Source organism: Morone saxatilis, unplaced genomic scaffold (assembly GCF_004916995.1).
Source record: "Morone saxatilis isolate NCDOM2014 unplaced genomic scaffold, NCSU_SB_2.0 Contig8, whole genome shotgun sequence".
Lineage (NCBI taxonomy): Eukaryota > Metazoa > Chordata > Actinopteri > Moronidae > Morone > Morone saxatilis.
In genome coordinates, this window is record NW_023340257.1 from 6,310,177 (window position 1) to 6,333,300 (window position 23,124).

General features: G+C 42.9%; 4 protein-coding genes across 6 annotated transcripts in view; 2 read left to right on the forward strand and 2 right to left on the reverse strand.

Moving 5' to 3' along the window:
• pnkp (polynucleotide kinase 3'-phosphatase) overlaps positions 1-800 on the forward strand; it is an 8,394-nt gene extending 7,594 nt beyond the window's left edge. For 2 of the 3 annotated variants that reach the window (XM_035680571.1, XM_035680572.1), the window contains 3 exons: positions 246-333; positions 428-495; positions 652-800. In XM_035680571.1, the coding sequence (XP_035536464.1) occupies positions 246-333; positions 428-495; positions 652-772 (277 nt within the window). In that variant the 3' untranslated portion in view covers positions 773-800. Of the gene's footprint in view, positions 1-245; positions 334-427; positions 496-651 lie in introns of those variants that run through there. The other variant, XR_004797462.1, reaches the window with a different exon arrangement.
• A 446-nt stretch (positions 801-1,246) lies between these two features.
• On the reverse strand, positions 1,247-7,354 carry si:ch1073-280e3.1 (complement C2). Its single transcript, XM_035680570.1, has 19 exons — positions 7,218-7,354; positions 6,954-7,066; positions 6,198-6,345; positions 5,849-6,034; positions 5,156-5,329; positions 4,902-5,000; positions 4,632-4,774; positions 4,402-4,543; positions 4,112-4,246; positions 3,904-4,008; positions 3,566-3,703; positions 3,209-3,321; positions 2,966-3,077; positions 2,543-2,690; positions 2,272-2,345; positions 2,027-2,127; positions 1,757-1,889; positions 1,614-1,663; positions 1,247-1,509 (listed from the first exon to the last, which is right to left on the reverse strand). The coding sequence occupies exons 1-19, from the start codon at positions 7,267-7,269 to the stop codon at positions 1,327-1,329; spliced, it is 2,349 nt and encodes a 782-aa protein (XP_035536463.1). The 5' UTR covers positions 7,270-7,354; the 3' UTR covers positions 1,247-1,326.
• Positions 7,355-8,421: 1,067 nt separating this feature from the next.
• mfrp (membrane frizzled-related protein) lies at positions 8,422-15,183 on the forward strand. The gene is given in 13 exon segments (XM_035680573.1): positions 8,422-8,475; positions 9,552-9,660; positions 10,205-10,336; positions 10,518-10,757; positions 10,799-11,042; positions 12,316-12,446; positions 12,567-12,692; positions 12,797-12,873; positions 12,957-13,105; positions 13,424-13,554; positions 13,893-14,027; positions 14,345-14,472; positions 14,959-15,183. Coding segments are annotated over 13 exon segments (1,881 nt in total).
• Positions 15,184-15,629: 446 nt separating this feature from the next.
• The window catches only part of nudt8 (nudix (nucleoside diphosphate linked moiety X)-type motif 8), an 8,349-nt gene continuing 854 nt past the window's right edge, over positions 15,630-23,124 (reverse strand). Inside the window, exons 2-5 of the mRNA XM_035680560.1 lie at positions 17,987-18,865; positions 17,773-17,905; positions 16,928-17,005; positions 15,630-16,508 (exon numbers count right to left, since the gene is read on the reverse strand). Coding sequence (XP_035536453.1) covers positions 16,323-16,508; positions 16,928-17,005; positions 17,773-17,905; positions 17,987-18,864 — 1,275 coding nt within the window. The 5' untranslated portion in view covers position 18,865 and the 3' untranslated portion in view covers positions 15,630-16,322. The remainder of the gene's footprint in view (positions 16,509-16,927; positions 17,006-17,772; positions 17,906-17,986; positions 18,866-23,124) is intronic.

Sequence of the window (23,124 nt, forward strand, 5' to 3'; positions counted from 1 at the left end):
ATATATATATATATATATTCAGACACCGCAGTGTACCGGTAGACCTTGTAGGGCCCTACGTTACCTTTATTGCCTCAGTCTTAGCCTTCTACCTAAAGGAATCCTACTACGGGTGCGTTTGATAATGTGGGTACTGATTGCCTGCTGCTGTAGCTATATTTGGAGTATAAATACTCCTGCTGCTGCTTGTATGTGCATTTGTTTTTCTCTGTTTGTGTAACCAATGTTCTGTGTGTATTTTCCAGCTATGTGGACGTGGCCAAGGCCACAGGAGTGCCCTGTCGCTGTTTTCTCTTCTCAGCCTCTCTGGAGCAAGCCAAACACAACAACAGAGTATGACTCACTTCCCCACACTGTCACTCTTTTATCTCATTTTGTTTTATCCTGGCTGGTAAGTGTTTTTTTAACGCGTTATTGTTGTTCCCAGTTCCGTGAGATGACTCCGTCAGACAAAAAACACGCCAAGGTCAATGACATGGTTTTCCACAGCTACAAGTAAGAAAGAATAATCTTTCTTCTCACACTTACTGTTTATACAACATATTTGTGTAACGTATGCACAGAGTTTTTTTTTTTAATTCTAGGAATAAAAACACTTATTAGTAATAGCTCTGCTACTGACCACTCTAATCAGGCTGTCTCTCTGGACAGGAAACACTTCGTGGCCCCTGCTCTCTCCGAGGGATTCTCCGAGATCCTCCAGATCCATTTTGTCCCAAAATTCAAAGACAGCCAATCAGAAACTCTGTTCCGGCAGTTTTCTGAGGGCTGATCGGACAGCTGACCTTTGACTTTCACATTCTCACTGACACTGACTGGACAGCAACAGTCATAGACAAACACATGAAGTTTGTCAGTAGATGGCGACATGTTTTTCTATTTCAGCTGCCTGACATCTGTGGTTATATGGCTTAACTCTTACATGTACACTGTATGGCTAATGGCCTGCTGAAGACTAATGATGTTAACTCGATTTGCAGCACTGAATCAGGTCCTTCCATTCAAGCCTTGTTCTATCAAACAATTAAACGTCAGTGCTGAACATACACAGATATGTTTCCATTGAATATGTGGCTATGGAACTGATTATGCATGTGTTGTACATTGTGAGTTGAGAAAGAATACAATGTAAAAGCAACAAGAATTACATTTTTATGTTGTGTATGATTTTGTGAACAGAGAATGAGTTTACAGCACCAAAGCAATAAAAATCTATTCTATTCTGTTTGACAAATAAAGCCTCTGAAAGCGCTACTGAATTCTGCATTGTGTTATTATGGCTTCATCCAAATAGATCTCAGTTGTCTGATTATATTATAGATGTTCTCAGTTGACCTCAGGCAGGAACTGGATCTCCTCACCCAGATGCTGTTTCAGCCACGGCATTATCTTGAACAGGTCGATGTAGAAGTCTCGAGCATCAGGAGGCGGATTGTCACTGCTGTACCTTCCCCGAGCTGTGTTCTGTGGTTTGCATACATCCATGATGCCCCAGCTCAGTACTCCCACCTTGGAGGAAAAAGCAGGAGAAAAATGTCCACGTGACACTGACTGCACTGTGTGTAATGAGTTTTTTTTTTGTTTTTTTTTTTTCAAGTGAGAAACTAGCTGACCTGAAAGTAGCGCTTCTTTTTTTCCAGAAACAGGGATCCACCAGAATCACCTATACCAAAAAAGAGACAACATGTAACTATAATGTGAATCCCTTGCTGGTCAAACTGCGGTGGCTATGATGCAGTACGTGCAGAATCCAGACCCTGACAGCTGATCGCGTCCCGGTATGCTGAGGATCCGCCGGTACAGAGGAGCCTGTCGGGCACATACTCATCCAGAGTCACATCGGTGGGCTTTGTGAGTGTGAGCCTCGCCTTCTCAACACAGCTAGGCCTCTGCAGACAGCAAAGTAGTTCCAGCTCAACACACTTTTTTTTAAATTTTTTTATATTAAAACAGATTTCCTCCACATTATTGCGTATCAATGTGAAAGCAGCACACAGTCTGAAAATCCAAATCAACTGTCACCTACTTGACTCTGTGTGTGAATATGTGTTTCTTTGCGAATGACTGTTTCACTGCTTTTGTGGATGAAAAAGGCCGCAGTCTCCTTGTGTTGTAGTAGTTCCTCCCCTGTATAGAGGTACATTTTACTGACAATACATGAGAATTTATTTAGGAGTTCTATATTATTAATGCTATGATAACAGGGAAAAATATGGAAATAGCAATAAAATGAATGCGTTTGCAGAGGGTAAAGGTCAAAAGGTCACATACTGTGCTGCTGACAGGTAGAGTTGACTTTCTTAATGGCTCGGCTGGCTGGCACAGTACATGGCAAGCAGATCGGTCTGTTGTATGACATACACACACTCAACACTGAAACTCAGGAGCATCTATTTTAAGTTTTTGTTATCTAAGCTACAGAAGGGTTCTGTGACAAAACAAATGTCAGTTTTTTTTTTAAGGCTTCTAATTGAATAAAATCAGTTCCTTTTAAGTTCAGCTCTTATGTAGAGTTAAGCTTACTTTCTTTAGGCTGTCTTACCTGGCTTTCCAGGAGAGCGGGATACTCTGGTTCATCTCTACCAGAGCGACATCATAGTCATAGAACTCAGATACGTTTCTGTGTTTGAGTGCCCTGGTGTTGTACCTGGGGTGCATTATCACCCTCTTTGAAATCCCAACGCCCTCACCTTGGAAAATAAAGAAGCTGCGTGTTATTTCAACATAAAACTGTTTCAAGTCAACAAGATGGTTCATGGAAACAACTAATCTTGTTCTTTCTGCCTGTTTGCTACAAGTACAGTAGCTAATTGAATCAAGTAAGCAGGGTGGTAGAGGGCCACAAGTTAGAGTTGAACCCATGGCGGCTGCAGCAAGGACTCAGCCTTGGTACATGGGGCACCAGCTCTACCAGGTGAGCTACCAGTTTCGTTTTCTCCCAAAAAATGTCAGTACTGACACTGACCGTGTGTTAAATCCACTCTCTGTGGGAGATCATCAGTGCTCGCCTTGGCGAAACAGTGAGCAGCTGTCAGCACCCAGTTCTGGCCCACAATAGATCCAAAACATGACATAGACTGAAAGGGAGGAAAGTGTCAATGTGTAAAATTCCACTCTAAAATCTCAAAGTATAATATATAAAATGTCAGTTGTAGGGAAAAACAATTCTCTGTTGTGATCTTAGGGATTGACTGAGCAAAGCTCTAACCGGCGTTTTCACAGTGACATGCCAGGGTTTGTTGTAGACATTTTTCTCATCCTCCCCACTTTCCTTGGAGATGTCTTCCTGAGCTACCCCACACATCGTCACACTCTTGTCACCTGTGTTATGAAACATGATTTTAATGGCTAATTAAAATGTAGAATTTTTATTAAGCAACATTGCGTCGGTTCATATTTTTGTACAGATTCATGTTGGAAAATCCTGCCATTCTAAAAAAACAAACAAACACAAGTTGTCATTTTTCCCAAGTGTTTTATATTCTAAAAATGACATTTTCTGCTGACAAATGGACAGCTTAAATCATAAAACACAGTGCAGTATAGTCGAGAATGATCTACTTACTAATGATGCTGTTGAACATGGATCCCAGTGTTTGGAAGTCTTTCATAATGAAGACGTGTCTCTCACCACGTTTCTTTGACGCTAAGGAGTTCAACTGATCTTTCTTCACTTGCTCCCCAATACCAAATACATAGACATCTGCAAACACACACATAAGTGTACATACATAGGAAACCATTGCAATACACATTAAACACATAAAACCAACTTTGCTTTGGATGCTTGATTTATGATAGCTTGTAATTGTGGTGATGCTGGAGCTGTTGCACTCAGTGAAAGTCATTCATACGCGTTAGTAGAGAATGTATATATGGACTGTATTTTTTTCATCATGATACCCAGCATTGTCTCATCTGTGTGATCTTGGGATGTGACTTGGTAGCCAAGCAGATTCCTGATCCGGGCCAGGGCAATCTGAGGCTTGGTTCCTGTGTTGGAGAAACCTGCAGGCAGAAAGACATACAGGGGGCATAAAAGATAATGTTCCCTTTTCCAGTGAGCAGGAAATGGTCAACAGAGTTTGTGAGACACTTCCTGTGTCGTTACCGTCGGTTTCTATGATGATGATGTTCTGAGTCTCATTAAAATGGTACTTGGCACTGTCTTGCTTAAAGAAGCTGATCATCTCACTGACACGGAACAGGGCGGCATGCAGGTTGGTGCCGGTCTTACTGCCATGGCCTGCAAAAAATGAATGAAAATAAATTGATAAAAATGTTATGGTTGTACTGTACTGTACTGATTTAGGCATACTTAAAGGCACCACACAGCAAGGAGATAAAAAGATGGTCATTAAATGAATGAATACTGTGAAGGAAAAACAAGTAGGGTCCTACTATGGTAGTCAAATTCCATCAGGCGCCATATGACATCCTCGGTGCTACCACTTATCTCGAAGTCTGTGATGCTTACAATGTCTATAGCCGTGCTGGCAAATGACAACACATGGAACCTCAGCTGCACCTCGTAGCTGTCCAACTAGAAGCAAAATGAAAAGGACATGCAGGTTTCAGATCCACTGAGATAGAATGTGAATAAATCTTTCTTTGGGTCTTTTGGCACGGACCTTTGTGATAAGAGCAATGGTGGCGTTCCTGGATTTATTAAAGTCCCGCGTATTGATGCTTCCTGATGTGTCCAGTAAAATGTAGACATTCATGCGACTACCTTCAGCCACACGGAAGGTTCGGCCAAAGGACACCCTTGTACCTTACACACACAAAGACACACACACAAAGTGCTTTATATGATAATACAGTTGACTTCAGCTACTTACTTGCAATTTTGTTTGTGTTGCAATGCTGATATGTTGATGACAATTAAAGGTTATACACACTTTTCTTTTTGGAGTCTGGTGAGACTACATCCATGACTCCTGCAAGTGACCCCGCCATGGCTGCTGCCACATTGCTGGGGGAGTCAAAGGTATTTGGGCCTGCAGTAAAGCACAAAAATATCATGCATGGATGTTTCATCATAATATGATAGTTCATTGTGTTGGTCTGGTGCTGCTTTGATTGCCCACTTGCTTGCTTTAGGTCTAAAAAATGAATCTTTGATTGTTTTAAAGAAAAAGCTGTCACTCTGAACCTTGACACAGTGGCACTGAACCACTCCACTCCCGGTTCTCCAGGCAAACCCTTTCAGCCGACCCGAGCAGATCCAGACCAGCCTGACAACGATAGTTGACCTTCTCTCCTGTACGAAACCGGCGTGCTGACCTCTGGGCCCCTGGTGGGATCCCTGGGTCATTACAGTCGTCAGCTGCATTTAAAGATGGGAGGAAATACATAAAGATCTTTTTTAATTTTATTTTGTGCTTATATAGAAATCTTCAGACTATATCTTTATTTGCAAAAGATAATTATGTAGTAATCTGAAATGATGCACAAAGGGCCTTTTAAGACATCAAAAAGTCACTGTAAGCTTGAAACACTAAATAGTAAAGTTAAAGTAAAAAAAGTAAATGCAACATTTTTTCAGTTACATTTTTTATGTCACAGTAACCACAGTAAACGACCATATATGATTAAAATCTGTTAATAGAGATAATTTATATGCATTCATCAAAAGCTGCTTCACAGTGTAAATCTCAGTAAGTGTGAGCTCAGTTCATGCTCACTCCACCACAGGTTCTGACGCAGCAGGTGAGCTGGGCTCAGGCTCACTTAATCTCTATTGCGCTGATGTACAAAGTAAAGATATAAACCATGTATTGTATATAGTTTAAGCATGCATGATTTATGCTTTATCATAAACAAAGTTTGTAATGTCTGTTTTCACCATGGTTGTCACAAACAGGAGTGGTTCCTGTCCACTCCCCAGAGAGGGTGCAGTTCCTCTGGGCTGAGCCATACAGGGTGAACCCTTCCTGGCAGGAGAAGCTCTGCGTCTCCCCGACACGGAGCCACTGGTCCCTGGGCCAGAGGTCACCGTGATCCAGCTGGATCTGAGCTGGACACAACACATCTGGGAGCCAGAGAGAGAGATGGACGGACATTAAAGAGGATAAGGAGAAGAGGACGCAGGTAAGAATGGAAGGATCACAGAAAGAGTTGCTTTGAGGGAAAAACTCAAATATGATCTATTTGTGTACATATGACATTGAATGCATCACCATCCAAAAAATTACCTTTGCATGTGGCCCGCGACACCGGTCTGCCATTGGATAATCTCATGGCCGACCACTCCCCATCATCACCGCAGAGCCTGAAGCTGACCGGGGAAGGGTACTTCCCCAGGCTGCAGTGATAGGTCAGCACACTGCCCTCCAGCCCTCCCTGTAGAGGAAACACACGATCGCTTTTGGAGCTAAATTAGGCAACATTAAACTTTCCAGTAAAGAGATGCTTGATTGGTTTCACTTTCCAGACCTTCTAGTTCCTTTTTATCATGATCAGAAAATGGCTCTTCTAATTCAGTGCTGTCCTTTACTTTAACTTGCATGATTCACACTTTTTACCATCCTCCATTTTGCCTATTTTCTGTCCCTGTACGCCTGGCTGGTTGAGTACTTTGTAACCACTGTTTAAGTCGTGTTTTACATTTCTAATATTAGTGTGAAGTTCAAATTGTACTATTATATAGAAATTCGCTTCGAAGACGGGTTACATCAGGACAACAGAGCTGAGAAAATGCACATATTGCATTATTATACTAACCTACCTAACACTCTCATCCTGAGTGATGTAAATTAAAAATGAAGGAGTGCAGAAGAGCTGCAACTAACTTCCCGATCATTAGATTATTGTGTGGTCTTTTAAACAGCAAAAAAAAAACAATCCATTGCAAATTTACAGTCCATGTCCTTACTTTGGAGAAGCTTGAAGGAGACCATGTTTAAAATGACATTTTCTGTCGATCGATTAATTGATTGTCTATTTTTTACCCGTGAGTAGGTGACATGTCCGCCTTTGATGCTCTCTGTGGTTGAGCAGTTTAGAGGCTGTGGGTCGTCGTATGTTTCATCCTCATCGTTATACTCATAGTCCTTCAGGGACACTGGAGCACAGACAGTAAAAATGTTGGTGATAAACATGCATCCACAAGCAAAAGGGACAGGCTACACAGACAAATGCATCAGCATTGCCACATGGTAGGGATCCATATACTCAAATGCACAATAAGTGCAGCACAAAATTGAAATGCTCACCCTCCTGGACACAGATGAAGAGAAGGATCCATAGTATGGGCTTGACATACATGACCGGACTCTGTATCAGTGGTGTTTGTGTCTTTGAGTGACAGAAACCACAGCGAGAGTGTCTGTATCGACCTGAAGTCAACTGCTTTATTTGATGACTGATTACCCATTAACACAGCAGCACCAAACAGGGAAGGAGGGATTGAGCAATTTAGGACAGAACACAGATTTGAGCTCTTACTTTCATTTTTCGTTGCACTCATTTTATCTGTTTCTCTTGTTTTAGGATTCTGTAAAGTCTTTGGATATATTTTTAATTTACTAATTCATTTAAAGCCTGAGTGGCCTCATTAAAGTTGTTCCAAAGCTTTAAAATAAAAATCTGTTTGGACACTCAACTGCAATGTCATAAGCCAGCTTTGGACAACTAATGCAATTCAAATCTTCCAATCTCTTTAGCACTCCTTGCTATTATACACCATTCCCAAACCAACACTGTTGTTGTTTGGATGTATAATTACCCAGAATCATTGCTAAATGCCTCAGACTGCAGTGTCTCTGTGCCAGTGTTTGTGCACCTGCTCGCTTAGGTTTGGGCATGCAGGCGTGCCTGTGAATAAAACATTTTAGCAGCTTAAAAGATCATTATGAGGATTATGGAGATTTAACAGGGACCCCCACCTCTAGCTCCAACCTCACCTCTTCTCCCCTTCCCTGTCCTCCCTCCCTCCCTCCTCCTCCTAGGGGCTCAGTCCTCTCAGCTGACTCGGCTTTGTTCAGCACTGTGAAGGAGTTTCTAAAACTCTTTTGTAACCACTCACACACCATCAAAAAACAAGAGGTTGATGCTGCTAAAACAGACAGAAGTAGTAGAAGAGTGGCAGAAAGGATGGATATTTTGATCATTTGATTCTTTTTATTTTTGAAAATTCCTTGCTGTGTTATTTATTTCATTTTTTATCTGGATTGCGTTGATGGATGTCCAACAAAGGGCTCTGCTGTGCTGGAGGAGCGAAGGCCGTGAGCGTACTACGCCTCAGTGGAAGTTTACCGTTGGAGCAAAAAGTGAACAATGTTAAGAAAACCCAGGAAAATACTTTTAACGTTCCCTCATGTAGAAACAGCTCTTTTCACAATGTCACCACTGATGTATTTATCACAATGTCAGGCTCTTTAAGAAGAGGAGCACTGGGAGAGTGACAGCGGACTAAAGATGTCTGACCTCAGCCAAGTTGCGGTGTATTCAGACTCTTCAGATATTTATAAGGTGAGTGAAGATGATGAGAAGGATGATGGTGGCGCTTTATTGAGGGAAACATCAGACAGTTATTGAGACATTTTGCAGGAGATTGGTCAGCACTTTCATTGTAAATTGGACACTTTTTGGGTCCAATATCTGGATTTATATATATCTGACATGAAGTTAAAGGTTCTTCCTCTTGACTGGGCATTGGTTTTTACCTCTAAACATGTTTGTACTTAATTTAAAGCTTTGTGGGCCTGCTATGCCAGTTCTATTTGTGTAAAGTTTACAGTTGTGGTCTTGCTTTGTGCAGTTTTAGCTGTGTCAATTGGAGCAGGTGTTACTTTCAGGCTGGAAACCTACACTTGTCTCTCATTTGAGCATTATCAGTGTAAATGTAACAGTACTGTATGGGTTAGTAGCAATTACATGATGATAGCATATTGGATTTTCTTCAATCACTTGCTTTAAAGCAGCTATATTTTTACAACAACAATCTATCAAATAACAATGTGAAAACAATGTGACAATGTGACAGGGTTGCTTGTAGTGACATCTACGGAGAGCTATCACCTGAATCTGCAGCTCCCCTCAGCTTTAAGGAGCTTTATAACAAGTTTAACCTATTTGTTGAGAATTGTTAGAGACCAAAAACAGAGCTTAGAGAGTGAATATTTGACACAAACACGGCTGCAAAATATTTCTAATGTTGCTCTGTAACTGCTGGATGTGTGAATAAGCATCTGTTGGCTAACACCTTTGTTGAATCAACTTAAAAGGTGATGATATTTCAGTGTTACTTGTTTTTGCTGCCCTCATGTTATTGCAAGTGACGTGACTAAGAGTGGGTGGAATGGGACCATAGATAGTAATTATACAGCAACATCTATCTAAAGTTTTCTAACATAAGCTAACAGTAGCGACCACAAGCTACTGGCAACACCAGACCATGTGCAGCTGGCCCTGAGTATGTTTTATTGCCTATGAATTCAACTTTTTGTTTAAAAAAAAAAGAATAATCGCTTGGAAATTAAGACTTGTTTTGTCTAACAATGTAATGTACGTTTCATTTCCACTTCTTTCTGTTCTGCTTTCCGCAGAATGTGTTCTGCAACCCTGCCTTCGAGCTGGAGGGGGAGCGAGAGGAGAGGGTGGAGGGATTCAGGACATCCTCATCCACTCCTGAACCAATCAAACCACCAGCGGCTAGTGAGTCAACCAATCAGCTTGCTGCTTTCTGTGACTAACCTTGAATTGTATTAGACTGTGTATGTGTATTGGATTAGTAATATTATTGCATCACTTAAACTCTTCTGGTTTTAAGAAAGCCTGTATTAAAAACTGGCGGTACCAGGCAGGGAGTCTCTAATTAAAGACACCACCAAGTTGCATTGTGGGTAAATGTAGGGTCCTGTGTTTTTGGTGTTTGAGCAGGTCTAAATGTATCTTGGCTTAGGCTGCTTTGATTTTGAGAATTATTTTTACAATCAGTCCAACAACTTTATGGAAGGGGAATATACATCCCTAGGGTACTCCATTAACATAAAAAACAGTACCTTACATTTATCAGGGTAATTACATTTTAGTTAACTAAAATGGAAACATGATCAAATTACAAACCAAAACCAACCAGAAAGTTAAAATCATGTGTATGAACTTTGGTAGCAATAAAGATCTCCTCTTTCCTGTCACATACCCACATGTTTATATGTGTGTGTGTGCGTGTGTGTGTGTGTGTGTCATTTAGACCTAGGCTGGGGTCTATTTGGGGTGTGTGCGATGCGTCTGCGGGGCCCGGGTTGTGGCTGGGGGGTGGTGGCGGTCTCTGCTGCTGTCCTGCTCCTGTTAGCAGCTCTCGGACTGGCGCTGGCCCTCATCCTCACACGTGAGTCACTGCCGTGTCTCAGATCGATCATCACAATGACAAAGAAACACCTGAAACCAGATTTAAAGGGCTTATTACAAATTATATATTCAGATTCCATACGTATAGCTGTTTGGCCTCTTCTTTGATCAGTGCCCCGGTCATGCTTGCATTCTGTGTCTGTTTTTGGTCCATGATTTAGAGATAAAAGGCCAGGCAGTGGAGGATCAGTTGTTGCCCACCAGCCCTCCAGATGTGCTGAGTGTAGGAGATGCAGCATCCCCAACTGTACCCACAATCTCTCCCAACAGAAGTCAGCTGGACAGCACAGCCCCACCACAACCCGCTATGACCCCATCATCTGAAACACGTAAGAGATTCAAACAAAATGGCCTTTTAAATTCTAATTTAATATTAAAAATGTGCAAAACATCTCCTCTTTATCTGGACGCCCTTCCCTTTCTATTTTTATGCAACTGAAACAAGGTATTCCTTTCTGTCGCTCAGGTTGTGGAGGGGTTTTGACTGACTCAGAGGGTAGTTTCAGTTCTCCAAACCACCCCGGGTCCTACCCCCCCAACTTGCTGTGTGTGTGGGTGATCCGAGTCCTTCCCCCCTCCCTGGTCCAGATCCATGTTTCCTCTCTGGCTGTGGAGGGGCCATCTCCCTGTCCATTTGACTGGCTTGAGGTGCAGGAGCAGATAGAGCAGAGCTCTGTGGTCACCAGGTTAGTCAGACCCGGGCTATCTCCACCAATCAGACACGTTCAGTGCTGTTAACAGTTTCCACTCCAGGCACAAGAGCGTAGTCAGGTGTTTTTTCATACTACAATGCCAACTGCTCTCTTTTAAAAGCTTGTGCTTCTGTTGCAAGAGGACTTTGAACTATGCACTCTACATTTTTGTTTGCTTGTAGGTTTCTCTGTTGCTCTTAAGCCTGGGTCACACTACAAGATCTCTGTTCAGTTCACACTAAGCAACTTTCAGTCTTGTAATTTGGAGTCTTGTTGTGGTTTTTACACTACGTGACTGATCAGCAACAGGAGGACACTTACAACAAGATCTTTCACAGCCAGTCTCCAAACTATGTTTCATCAGTAGTCATTAATAACACCATGAATAACAAACACATCATGTTTAATTATGAAGTTTTAAGCTAATAATTAGTCAGCATCAGTAATCAATACTTCTATTATTAAACCTTTAATCAAATGAATAACTAACAGCAGTCAACGTCAGACAACATTATCATACTTATGTTACCTTGTGTTTGTTCACCTGAAAGCTCCCTGCACCAAGCTCCCTTTAAGAAATATGACATTTTAACAAACAATAACTAACAATTCCTAATTTGTCTGTAAAAACATGTTAATCTATGAACTAAAGGCTTTTATTTGTTGAAATCCTTCTTCTCAATTCGGCATCAATATAATCCATAAATACACTGTCACTATGGAGAAGAGTAACAAAAACATTGTTAATGTTATAAATTTCTACTCTTTGTAGTGTTTGTTGAATTTAGCTACTCAAGCAGAGACAAAGTATAGATGTTTGTTCTGGCAAATACACATCTGAGTGCATGAGACTCAAACAAACCTGTATGTCATTATGTGCAACTATCTTGTGAAAGTAACATTTCTATACTATATGTTCTCCCTCTCGGAACAATTACTAGAGTTCATGTCATTACTTTAAATTGTTGGTAGATGGCACTACAGGTCTGTGCATAATTGGAGAGTATTTCTGGGTACTAAATGCTTCTTGGAAAAATCTAAATACATGTACAAACTTTTTTGCTAGCTTGCATTCTTGGAAAGTGTCATAACATGATTCATGAAGTTCTGAAAATGTTACATAACTTGCCCACAAATCCTATGAAGAATTTACTGTGCAAAGTTCAGACTCAAGTAGCAACTCCAAAGCTGTAATATGGAGGGAAAAAAACAGTAATTCAAGTGAAAGGTTGAGATTATTTTAAAGGTCTCTCCTTCTCTCCTGCAGGTTCTGTGGTAACGTGGCGCCACCAACAGTCAACACAAACAGCAGCACAGTGTGGGTCACCTTCCACTCTGATGGCAGCATCGCAGGCAGTGGCTTCACTGCACAGTACAGGACCATTCTGCCTGGACAAAGTCAGTAGTGTGTGTGTGTGTGTATGTGCGTGTGTGCATCTGCAAATACATGTACTCTTGTGCTCATGCCCATTTGCATTCATGTGCATCTGTGCGTGTATCTACTGTGTGTTTTCTCAGAGAGCTGCTCCAGAGACGAGTTTATGTGTGACAGTGGTCGCTGTCTGCTGCCTGTGTCTATTTGCAACGGTCATCCAAACTGCCACGACCAAACAGATGAGGCAAACTGCAGCCATAAACACAAAGGTCAGAGCACCCAGGCAAAGCTGAAAATAGAAACATAAGTTAAACACACTTAAATAGGGGCCAAGGGACACAACAGTGAACTTATTGCCACTCTTTTTGCACAGAATGTGGTGGGCTGAAGACCGGACAGTATGGTTATCTGTCAAGTCCAAACCACCCCAGGCCTTATCCTCACCAGCAGGTACATTTTCAACCACCTTAGACTGCCAAACACACTCCAAACTAGCTGTTACAGGGCTGTGAAACTTGTGTTTCTCCCACCAGTTGTGCGTATGGTATATATCCGTTGAGGAAGGTCACATCATAACACTGAGCTTCAGGAACTTCAGCCTGGAGACTCAGGATGTGTGTACGTTTGACTACGTGGAAGTGCACGACAGCGTCGACACCAGAGCTGGAAGAGTGCTGGGAAGGTGAGATGCACCACAGCCTTGATCTTTTATTTTGCTTATGTCAGATGTTGGATATAAATTTACAGAAACTGAAGTTTCTTTTCTTTGTTCTTTAAATGCTGTATGCTGCTGTTGTTGTTGCTATTGTTATATTTTATTCCCATTTATCACTGTCTGTAATGTCACTATTGTTTTTGTTTTTGCAAAAAAAAATGAATGAATGAAAATAAAGACAAATCCTGTATGTTGAGGGTAAATGTGTCCGCCATAATGTGAGTTATATAACCACAATGTTCTAAAGCAGCTTTTGTTCTCTCTCTCTCTCTCTCTCTGTCTCAGGTTTTGTGGCACCACCTTCCCCCCAGACCTGACCTCTTCTGGCCCCCACATGACTGTGCTGTTTGTGGCTGATGAGGGAGTGGCCGACAGCGGCTTTAATGCAACATACCAGGCTGTGTCTATACTGGACAGTGAGTTCTTGCTTTTGTACAGCTAACTGATATTTAACCAAAGTGATGCTGGTGTCTCTACTAGTTCCCTAGCCTCTGCCCCTTGTTCCTTTCCATATTTTCTCCTTTCTTACCTAATCTTACCTCTTTTTGACCATCTTTCCTTTCTTCTCTGACCTACATTTACCCTTCAGAAATTGGCAGTTTATGACAGATGCTTTGTTAAAGTCCTTCAAAGGTTCAAATTATTTCTTCTTACAGTACTTTCTTCCTTTCCCTATGCCTCTTCCTTTAGTCTTCACATTGTCAATTTTAGCTTTCGATAACCCTCTCCTGAGCCTTTTCTTCTTTATTTAAAGGGACATGTGGCCCCAGCCAGTTTGCCTGCGGTACAGGAGAGTGTCTTCAGCAGCAGTTGTTGTGTGATGGTTGGAACGACTGTCCTGATGGAGCAGATGAACAGGGATGTGGCAACTCCACCTACCCTCCCTTCAGTGAGTCCCTGTTATCTCTGACCCCGATCTGAGTCCCGCTAGAGAGTCACAGATATGATAGTTTTTGTTTCCAGAGCCAGAAATCCCTCCTAAAATACAAAAACAAACCCTACCACAATAAAAGTTTGCAGGACAGAGATGATGTGTCACTACCACGTACAAACACCCCCACACCCCCAAGAAATCTTGATTGACCTTCAATTATATCATAATTTCATTTGTGTAATAGCAAAAGTCCTGGTTCTCTGAATGCCAAACATTAGACTTCAGAAGTGTAAAATAAGAACAGGAATTATTTATTTTCTCTGTGCCTTCAGCTTCATCCTGTGAGTTGATAGAGGTAGAGATGTGTCAAGGCCTCAGCTACAACCTCACCTCATTCCCGAACATCTGGCTGTCCATTGCTGATCAGAGAGAAGCTGCGACACTCCTGCGACAGTACCGGGTAAAAGCCACCTTCATAACTAAAATCATCTAGAGTTTGTTGTTGTTCTTTTAAATACTTTATTGCAATGTCAGTTTGTTTACTTCAGTCCATTGCACAGTTTTAGATTTTTCAATTAATAAATAGCTGACAATAATTTAGAGACCTAAACCAAAAACAAACAAACAAAACAAAAGGGAGGGATGGGAGGAGGTGTTGGGGATATTTTCTATTGTTGATTTTTATGTTTTTGTCATCTGCTTCATGGCCATCACAGGCATAATGTTAAAGAGATGTACATCAGCCAAGTTTATCTTTCCTAGTAAATTAATACCCAAAATATACATATTGTCTTGTTGCTGCTGTGTAATCTTAAGTAATTGGTCGCCTTGGTAGCAAAATGACAGACAAGCAATACATGAACTGACGGCTATAGCTTCTAACAGCTGTACAGCTGTTTCTAGCCAGATATTCACACACACTCGTTCTCCCTGTTTTGTTGTCCAGGTCCTGATGGAGCTAGCGTGCTTCGAGCCCTTACAAAGGCTGGTGTGTGGGATGTTTCTGCCTCAGTGCAGCCCTCAGGGTGGCGTCCTCCAGCCCTGCCGCTCAGTCTGCTCCTCTGCTGAGCAACAATGCAGCCAAGCCCTGGATCTTTTCTCCTTCAGCTGGCCCTTCAACTGCCACCTCCTGCCCGACTCACAGGACCCCATGGAGTGCTCGCTGCCTTGATGCTTCATGCGTCTGAAGTTTCAGTTGTGCTGTTGGGAGCTGAGGATCCTCTCCATCCCAGTCTACTTCTTCAGAAAACATTCCACACCAGATTTGCCGCAGTGTTTGAGGACCGAAAGGCCTTACGGAACTGGAGACTCATTTTCTGGACTCATCAAGAGTTCAAGAGCAGTTTAACTTGTAGCATGCCTGCTGCCTATAAAGCCTGTGGTGCATGCAGAAAATTGTGGCACAGTAGCGATCTTTTAAAGAAAAGCTTTAAAGTACGTAGATGAAAAGAAGTTTTTCAAGTTTGTGTGCGATTCACAGCAGCTAAGCGAAATGAAAGTTTTCAATCTCTCAATAGAAATCAAACTGTTGTAAATTGTCTTTTTGCACTATTTATTGCGTTGTTGTCAATCATGTGACACCTCATCTATGAACAATGAGTGAATACAGAGACGATGCCTTTAAAAACAAACCTTTATTGCACTGTTCAACATCAACACATGATGTTTTTAACAGTCCAGATTGGATCTAGTGTGACATAAAAGGGGCATGATTTGAATCACACTGGAAATTATGAACTCTCCTATCTGATTCACTGAGCCTACATGTTAAATGTAACAAACACAAGACTAATTGGAAACCTGTGGCAACATTATCTCAGTAACTCATTGATTTAACTTGTTAAAACAAATTTAATTAATGACTGGTGCTACAGATTTCCAGACGAATTAAAGAAAGATGTGTAAGCATTTAAAAAATAAAGTAGTCCATAGTGTATATATGTATATACTGACAGGGTCTAATCAGGTATAATAAATACTGGTATACGACTTCCAACACCTGCTCTTTATCAGTGACATGAACACAGCTGACCATCATCTTCATTCACCTGATCCATTCAATAAACATCCTTATACACTAGAGGCTCAGAAAGTGCACAAGTGGAACAATCCTTCTCCTGAGTGTGATACTCCCACAATGAAAGGAAACTACATTCATAAATGAGAGTGAGTGAATGAAAATATTTTGTATCCACTGATACCGATTCCTGACATGACTTTGAGAAACAAAGTTTGATTGCACATTTGTCACAATCAAATCTTTGAGTCATATGATAGCTGTGCTGTAGTACTGTGAGTGTGATTGAGCTGCTAAGGAGGGACGATGAGTTTCAGGGTATGGTCTAGAGCTACGGCTGTCAGGCCCCACACTCGATGCTTCCCGTTCCGAAACACTGGGAGGGTGTATCCGTACTTGTCGCCGGTGCGGAAGTGTGTGTAGCCACGGTTCTGAGGGTTGCACAGGTGGGACAAGGACAGGGTGAAAATTTCCTCCACCTGGGACGGAAACAAAGGAAGTACGGTTTACAACTTTGGTTCTAAATTGAGACCAACAAGTAAAGAGGTGGCTGTAAGCGTTTCTTCATCCATTTATGGCAAATTGTGGGAGTGGACAAGCTTGTGCATGTGCACCCGTTTCCTGACATTTATAAAACAGAATCAGGCATATGTACAGCTTTACAAGTCTCAATCTTTTAAACTTTTTATGCATCTGGCCACAGGTGTATATTTTTTATTTTTATTTTAGCCAAGTATGACTGTGGTGTGACATCGTACACACATTTTTAAAAATCTGCTATATATCTGGAACAATGTACTGACATAAACTGTAAAAACATTACTTGTTAAACACAACCAAACAAAACCAAATAAAACAAATCCTTTCAAGTGGATGTAACAAAACAGGATAAGTGTACCTCTCCAGGGTTTGGTTTGAAGGACAACTCCTCAAGGGGACCGAGGTTAGCGAGCACAGGAGCAATCATCATCCCAGACTGGTGAGGAAGACAAAAGACACAGAGTATTCAAAGTGAGCAAATTTCAAAACGCTCTGAATAGTATTATATAATATGTTTTATTATTATTATAACAAACCTTGCCTTTGCCTTGTTTTAATAATATGTGTCCATTTTAGTGACACAAAACAATAAACTGAGACTTTTTTTATTTATTATGAAGAAAGATTCACCCCTGGCCTAAATTCAAGATGAAGCCAAGTCTGTACAGAGGTGGCCATAAAGAGAGTGTCTGCAGGCCTAAGCATGTCACATTTTAGACTATTGTAGAAACAATTTATTGATCAAGTAGTCAATCAACAGAAAATGAATCAGAAACAATTTTGATACTCAAATAAGTGATGTAGCTATATATGTATGTATAGGGGTTTGGGACTGCTGTTCTGTTGAAACAAACTATTTGACAATGTTACCTTTAAAGAGCATTATGTACTATTTTAATCATTGTTCCTGAACTTTTCTAGACTGAATTAGTAATCAAGAAAACAGGTGTTAGTTGCAATCATATTTAAAGACATTATAACCACTTTTCAAACCTAATGAAAACTAAATATAAAGAATGCAATCAAAATAAATTGATTATCAAAGAAAATGCAGCGTTTCTCCATCATAGAGCCATCGATGGTATACCACCACAGTGTGACAATGCCAGCCATAGATTCATAAAAATAAAAATGTTATCATCTGGTACATGTAGTGAGGACAGCTCATCACATGGCTCCTTAAGACATAACACCGGCACTCACCATGTCCCTGAGAGGCTTCAGGATGCCCCACACTCTCTCTGCTGCCACATTAACACCCAGCTCCTCTCTGGCTTCCCTCAACGCTGTCGCCACCACATCTCTGTCTGACGGATCACTCTTTCCTCCTGCAAAGCTACAAATTGAGTGGAATGAGGACTTTTCTTACAACACTCCTTCTTAAAACCGTGTAGCCTGTTTCTAGCCTGCCACTCACCTGACATCTCCCTTGTGCCTGCCCTTCAGTGTGCTGGAGCGCAGAGTGAAGAGGAACGCCGGATTCCCCTCAACAGAGCAGAGAGAGACCAGGACTGACGCCCATTTCGCCTGCTTCTTTCCCTGGCTCACCCCTTTTCTCCCCTTGTCCACCTCGTAAAGCTTCCAGTTGGGCCCCAGGCTCTGTCGACACCTGCTTTCATTCCCCGGGGACAGACAGTCTGTCCAGGCGTCTGCCACGTGAGGGGCGGCCTGGTGGACAGCTCTTGCGGGGTGAAAAGACGGGCTGGACGGTGGTGGTCTGTTGTGCGTATGTGTCGACAAGCTGAAAGGTTTAACAAAGTGCTGTCTCGGATATAAATTACTTTGAAGAAGGTTACACCGAGTCTTATCGGTGAAACTGAGTGAAGGCTGGCAAACGTCCCAAGGCCTTCTCCAGGGTCGAGGGCGAGTTGTGTTGATTAAACAGTCCCGGTAAGTCACAGCTTTCAGCTTCTGACCTAAATCTTCCACTACAGTGCATTCCCAAGAGTCAGACGTTCGTTTGGCCTTTGCAGAGGCAGAAACCTGAGGGGGGCGACGATGGCTGGGCAAAACGGCTTCGGATTGGAGTTTCTGAAATGAAGCCTCTCTCAGCTGCTGATTATCACAGTCCAAGCTAAATACAGACGGCTGAGTTGAACAGGATGCAGCCTCTGTGGACAATGAAGACCCCTCCTTCCTCCCACGGATTCCTTCATATCTCCTTTCCTTCACTGCTCCTGCGCCCTGCCATCCAGCACCAGCACGCTCAGAGGAAGCAGACAGGTGGGATTCTCTCAATAGCAGCAATGGCCTTATGGGACAAGACCAAGCCAGGATCTGAGGGCCCCTGAACATCCTATTAAAGGAAACAGAAACGTACAAAGGCAGTTTTAAAAAGCATCGGTCAGTGAAACCCACTGCGCTCATCGGCCAATTGCATCAGCATGTGAAGTTCACTTGGTTTCACACTTGAACCCCCCCACCCCCCCCCACCCTGAAGAGGCGTGCTTGTTGTTCCCCTTGTTCTTGCACCATAAAAGAAATAAAGTTTCTAATGTATTTAAGCAGGTTTAGCAGATTCAGGCTGCAGAAGTCCATGGAAAGACAGACATTCTCTCGTGATGTAGTGATACTCTGAATTCCATCTGCAAGGTTAAACAACTCCCAGAACATAATGGCATTTCATGCCTTGTCAAGATATCGAAATAACTCACGCTGTTTGTTATTTTATTTAGATCGTATTGATAGATTGTTGTTTCAAACAAAACGGAACTCATTACTATTCTTTGGTACAGGAGGGTTTGCGATACTCAGACTATGGGTCTGCATTGTGGCAACTGCATGCCTATAACTATTTGTGTGTGATCGTCAATGATGGGTTTGTGAAAATTCTTAAGCTGTTTCTTTCTCAAATATTGAGTTAACATTTCAGGTTGTTTATATTTTTATAATTAATAATTTTTGGACGGTGTGAGGATGAGATAACTGTTCGATTTTCTATTCGATTGTATAGGTCTGGTCCCTACTTTTTAGCTCCTTACTGTACTATTCACGTATTAGAACCGAATTCAGTACTTTTTGTTTAATCCTTCTAACTCAACACCTTCGCGCTGAGAGAGCTTTGTTAGCAGTTGGATTGATCTTCCCCCACTATGTTGGACAAATACAAAAGGAATTATTTTCTATATTTATTGTCTATTTCTAGTTGTATAAATAAAATTTATGGTCGGAGTAATGTGTTTGGTGTTTCATCCATTAGGTACAATAAATATGGATCTAAGAGCAGCGTCAATTTGCGTGGGCATCTGGGCGACTGGGCAAGGTACATGAGATATTAATGCAGCGGTGTGGGTGATCTGACGGGAGCCTTTCGCGAATTAAGCGACGGCAAATGGGCAGCTGGGTCTATCAGAACGGGAGCGAGCATGGTAGATTTTTGTGTTCAGCAGTGGGTGGTGGAGGTAGCAGTAAGCTAGTCTGTCTGTTGGTCGGACCACACCAGGTCAAAACCGGCCCCTTCACGGTGTCCCATGTGTGAGCATCAATGGAGCCCGGCCCCCCAACGTCTTGAACGGCTGTCTCCTGTGTCTTTTTTCCTTGGCCAACGTGGGCTCTTCCTCTGTAGAACGTTCTACCCAACAAACCACTAATAATCTCTGGACATCGGCAGGACTTTTATCCCCTTTTGATTCCCCTGAGCTAGGACCGGGTGAAACGACCCCACCCAAGAACAGAAGGCTATTGAGAGTATGCTTCGCCCAGTCGTACCAGCATACGCTCCAATTTGGCCCTATGTCCATGAGTCACAGGAGTTCACTCTGGGACGGCCTTGCCCTTATCTTCTTGTTCTATATACTGACACTTCCCTAATTTCATGCTTTATTAGAATAACGCATCACGTTGTACTGGAAGAGACTTACTTCAGAATCGTTCACAGTTACCTCGTCTTGACTACTACCCTCCCCGATCTGTGTTTAGTTGTTCACGCTCAGATGCTTCTTAAATGTTCTGAGATGTAGTTTCCATACCACCTGCGTGCTAACAGTAGAGATGCCTCCCATTAGTGGAATTTAGCCAGGGGAACTTTACTCAAATATATATGATTGTGGAGAAAATCGATTACATTTGATATACATATCATCATTAATTTTTACTTGTACCGTCTGAACTGTCTGACAATAACCCCACATCTGTCTCACCGCATCATCGAACTACACGGATGGGCAGTGTGGCCATCGTGTATTCTTTCTTGCTGAGTCTGGTCCGGGGATGCATCTATGTCAGCACGTGCCAGCTCACGCTGTGTGGTTCCAGTTTTACTCAGGCATACGGTCGCGGGCGGTCAGGAGCTACGGGAAACACTGGGAGGGCAGCGGGTTTAAAAATTCAGGGGAGTGCGATGTCTCGTGAGAAAGCTGTAATAACAGCAGGGTGGCCACTAGACTGGGGCCACAGGCCAGAGTGGGGGTGGTCGCTTCAGGTTGGCTCCGCCAGCTAGCAAGCGCACAAAGGTGCGCTTGCTGAGCAAGACGACGGGCAGAGGCGCTCATAATAAACTTGAGTCCGACAGGGACACGAGCAAGATGAAGACTAGTGCCAGGAATAGAGGACCTGGATTGCCCATAAGTGCCCTTGTTGCAATAGAAGCAGTTTACAACTACGGATGACATTAACTGCAAAGACCAGCCATGATGCCAGAGAGCGTTGATAGTTGGATCCGAGTTTGAGTTGCAATCCCGGGAAGGGAAGGTTCACCTATTCGCAAGAAATCATCGGGCTGTTACAAGGCGCAGGCTTATGCGGCGTAGCATTAACGTAAAGAGGGAGCGCGGCGAGAATTAAGTCGTTCCCGAGAAAAACCAGTCCAAGTAGTGCCGCCCAAGGCAGGATTGTTACACGGAAGCAGCGCGTGTAATAAAACAAGGAAGGAGAGAATGCTAGGTTTCTCAAAGAAGATGAAACTTAGCGAACGTCTCGAACTTTGAACAGTAAATCAGAGTTGTATAGACGCAAGCAACTGGATGTAATAACAGCGAGATGTTTAGGCGCGGCAGATAGCTGCGAGATACAATCGCATGAGACCCGGATGCTTTCACTTTATCTTATGTGTCTTAGTTACTTTGTTGGTGTTTACGCCTTCGTTCCAAGCCTAAGACGCTCGCAGGCCGACGGACGGAGCGAGCGAGCCAGGGCCTGCGCTGTTGTTGCAACCGCCTGCAGATAAGTGAAGAGTCCCGTCCACTGGAGGACGTGACTGAGTGATGAAGTGCAAACCAAGGTTCGACAACTAGATCCTTCAGTTTACTAAATGGGCCACTGCACACTTTCGCTCACACGCCAAAACTGCACGTTATTCGTGTGTTCCTTTGCGGACCTAAAATTCACTGTATATGAACTCAAAATTCAAGCCTTGCACGCAGCGCGTCTCTGCCAACTTGAGTAGTCCTGTGCCCCGTTAGTAGGTGGCGCCTGATAATCGACTAGTCGAAGATTGCCATCATTCCTTTGGCTAGCGGTGAAGATGTTGTCCTCATGCTTCCGGTGGCTCGAGGGCGGGTACCGCCAGTTCCATGTAATCAATCTGGGGCTCGGGCCGTCCAACACACCGGTGGGTAGAGAGGCAACACCTATTCATGGAGGTTGTTGGACCCAACGACGGCCCGGGAAAGTAGTACGCAGCCTTGAGCGATCGCCTTTGCGGACACTAGGTGCGCCTTATCTATACATTCCATCTGGTATCTCCTCTCCCACCCAGGGGTTAAACAGTGACCGCATAAAGAGAGCGTCAGGTGAGTGATCCACAAACATGTAAGCGCATTGCGAATAGACTCCCTCTCCGCCATATGACTAGGGCAGCACGGCTAGCCGTGCCCGAAGGGCAGCTGCTGTTGACTTTCAACCTTCCTTAAGGTTACAGTGTTTCACGTGAAAATATCAGTCGTGGGTAACGGTCGAAAAGAGCGCGAGTGATGTCGTGTGGCGGTGACTTCTCGATCTATCTCAAACAGAACAGAAGGTCTGGGATAGGTTGCCGAGTGCCACAAACTTCTAAACAGTCGATGGATGACGGCGTATACAAATAAGTTTAACACGACCAAGCCGACGTTTACCTACTCTGTTTGATGCTATTGGTTGCAGCTGTATGCTTGGCTACACTCGGAAGCTGCATTCTTGAGCCAATATATATGGTATACGGTCTGAACACCAGCAATCCCTAGGAAATTGATCCGTTTGTTGGTATGGAGAACCACAAACCTGTACGTAACGAATATAACGTTTTTTAACATTGTCAAGCGCAGCTCAGCTAGCTCACTAGCGCACTGCTATGGTAGCTCGTAACATTGCAAGGGTTTTTCGACAGCGATCGACGAGAGCATCTGAAAAGATAGACTGTCCAACTTAAACGAGCTAATATTGTTTGTATTGGAGGGATTGAAGCTAACGTGGAACTCCGTTCTACGGATCCATTTAACAGCTTTGAGAACAGGTAACAGGCCTCAAAGTATCACAGTGAGGATCTGTACGTTGGTAATAGCTCAGATCAAGCCGGTTTTAACGACCCGACCTACTGACCGGGCATGCTCGCCAGTTTCACTCCAGACTTAGTAATCACGC